At 56.1% G+C, this 2,501-nt stretch overlaps 2 protein-coding genes across 2 annotated transcripts; both read right to left on the bottom strand.

Annotated features, from left to right (window-relative positions):
* Positions 1–665: 665 nt before the first annotated feature.
* Positions 666–1,357, bottom strand: SDRG_17284 (hypothetical protein; the record flags this gene model as incomplete). The annotated part of the gene is made up of 2 exons (XM_008623524.1): positions 666–1,088; positions 1,133–1,357. 2 exons carry the CDS (start codon positions 1,355–1,357, stop codon positions 666–668), a joined length of 648 nt encoding a protein of 215 aa, XP_008621746.1.
* Positions 1,358–1,944: 587 nt separating this feature from the next.
* Positions 1,945–2,496, bottom strand: SDRG_17283 (hypothetical protein; the record flags this gene model as incomplete). The annotated part of the gene is made up of 2 exons (XM_008623523.1): positions 1,945–2,367; positions 2,413–2,496. 2 exons carry the CDS (start codon positions 2,494–2,496, stop codon positions 1,945–1,947), a joined length of 507 nt encoding a protein of 168 aa, XP_008621745.1.
* Between the last annotated feature and the right edge of the window lie 5 nt (positions 2,497–2,501).

Below are 2,501 nucleotides of genomic sequence, written 5' to 3'. Positions count from 1 at the left end.
AGTGGGACGCCGTGGCCAGCTCGTGGGTCTGGCACATGCTACTGCTCCCTGGCCTCTCCCGACACACGTTTACAAACTTGGTGCCAAGGACGATCTACTGTCTGTACCCTGTCCTCTCGACGCCGCAAGGGCTCTACAGTGTTCTTTATGACGCGCAGTGCTTTACAACTCCTGCTCTATCGACATAGCCTATTACTAGAACCAAACTTGCTAGAACCAAACATGCAGCTACTTGTGGTGCGGCGGCGTGTGCGTCCACCTCGCTACTGCTCATATCACCGAACGCGCGTTGACGCTCGAGCGCAAAAGTAGACAATACGACTACAATCACGATTTGATAGGACGACAGCAAACCGCAACGAGTCGAGTGTCGACGCTTCTTGATTCGTCACCAACCAAATCGAAAGGATGTACAGCTGTACTAGACCTGGCTGATGCCCTGGGAAAGGCGTAGCCGAAACTAACTCAGCACGAGCTTCGCCGTGTATGCAGCATGCACGGTCCATGAAAAGAGAGTGTCAAATGATCCAACGATAGATCATTCGCGGAAGCTGGAGCTTGCTGCGTTTCTTATGAGTAGATCAGTGCCAACGAGAAACAGGGATTAGGTTACTCGCTACATCATACTGCTGTCTTCCGCGTAACGCGGTAATGGCTTTCCCAGCTTACTCAAACAAGTTCTTCATGCCGTGGGGCATCGGAAGCATCGGAAGCGCCGTGTAGTGCGCCGCGCGCACCAGCGTGAATGTCGCCAGCGGAAAGACGCCAGGTGCGCGGGCAAAGTCCTGCATGAAGCGGTCGTACGAGATGTCGCGGAGGCGCTGCCCGAGAAGGAGCCACTCCGTGGGCGTCTCCGGCATCACCATGACGTGGCCGACGCGCTCGATGCCAAAGCAGAGGTACGCCATGAGCTCGTCGAGCAGCTGATCGTGCGTCACGCGGTCCATCGTCTTCATGGAGGACCAGTGCGGCACCGCGTTGGTCATCACCTTGAGCGCCTGCGCAATGTGGCTGATCGACGCTTCGTTCCACGAGATCAAGAGCACGTCGCTCGACCCGAGGTCGTGCTGGAAGATGTACTCCTCGACCTAATGCAATAGTTCAATGGGATTCCTGGCTTGTGTAGACCTACCTCGTTTTGCACGACGCGGAAGTCGTGCGTGGCGGCAATCTTGTCTTCGCAGTCGAGGCGGTCGACGTTGTTGTTCGGGTCCATGCCCAAAAGCGCGTCGATCATATACGCCTTGCTCATGCGGCGCTTCTTGCTCTTGACGTGGTGCGTCTTGGCAAGCTTCAACACTTCGTAGTACGTCATGTTGTTGAGCACATCACGGTCGTGGGCGGGGTTGAGCGACATGATCGAAACGGAGCAAAATCAGATCTGACGTCAAACCGCCGAAGCAGCAGCTCCAACGGTGTCTTGCATGGTTGGGACAGGGCGCCCTTTCCTGTTGGTTTCTTCTCGAACAGGCCAAGTCCATGGGACGCAGTAGGGACTGCGGGACGCGGCGTCGACCAACGGCTTCAAGTTGAGCACTTCTTCAAGTTGATCATGGATCCGAATGGGTCTAGAAGGAACACGCAACGGTATCAATGGCGCAGCCCGTGACTATCCTCTGTGCATAATAGCAAGCGATATGCCATGTCTATCATGTACTCGAACAGCGTATGCTCCAGCTGCTGGCAACTCGCGGGTGCGCCAGAGCAGTGTCCGGCACCGAACGATCGGCTGACCGCGGTGGAGCTCGTTCGCACGATTCGCCAGTAGCTGCAAGTATCACTATATCCGCCTCTAGGTCTGGGAGGCTTAGTCTTGCATCGACGCAATGAACGATATCCTATCACTCGTACGTTGTGCTGCAAGTATGGCAAAATGAGCAAGTGGAAATACCACCCAGTGTCAGTGATTAGGGTTACTCCTTGCAGCAAGCTACTGATAACAGCTTACTCAAACAAGCTGTTGGCGCCAAATGGCATCGGAAGCATCGGAAGCGCCGAGTAGTACGCCGCGCGCACCAGCGTGAATGTCGCCAGCGGAAAGACGCCGGGCACGCGGGCAAAGTCCTGCATATAGCGGTCGTACGAGATGTCGCGGAGGCGCTGCCCAAGAAGGAGCCACTCCATGGGCGTCTCCGGCAGCACCATGACGCGGCCGACGCGCTCGATGCCAAAGCAGAGGTACGCCATGAGCTCGTCGAGCAACTGATCGTTCGTCACGTGGGCCATCGTCTTCATGCTGCACCAGTGCGGCACCGCGTTGGTCATCACCTTGAGCGCCTGGACGATGCGGTTGATGGACGAAATGTTCCACGAGATCAAGAGCACGTCGCTCGCCCCGAGGTCGTGCTGGAAGATATACTCCTCGACCTACAGCATATCCATATAAAAGATGTACAAGAAGCTATAAACGACCTCGTCCTGCACTTGGCGAAAGTCGTGCGCCACCGCAATCTTGTCTTCGCAGTCGAGGCGGTCGACGTTGCTCTTCGGGTCCATGCCCA

Source organism: Saprolegnia diclina, assembly GCF_000281045.1.
Source record: "Saprolegnia diclina VS20 unplaced genomic scaffold supercont1.245, whole genome shotgun sequence".
Classification (NCBI taxonomy): domain Eukaryota; phylum Oomycota; class Saprolegniomycetes; order Saprolegniales; family Saprolegniaceae; genus Saprolegnia; species Saprolegnia diclina.
This window is presented reverse-complemented; position numbering and strand designations above follow the sequence as displayed.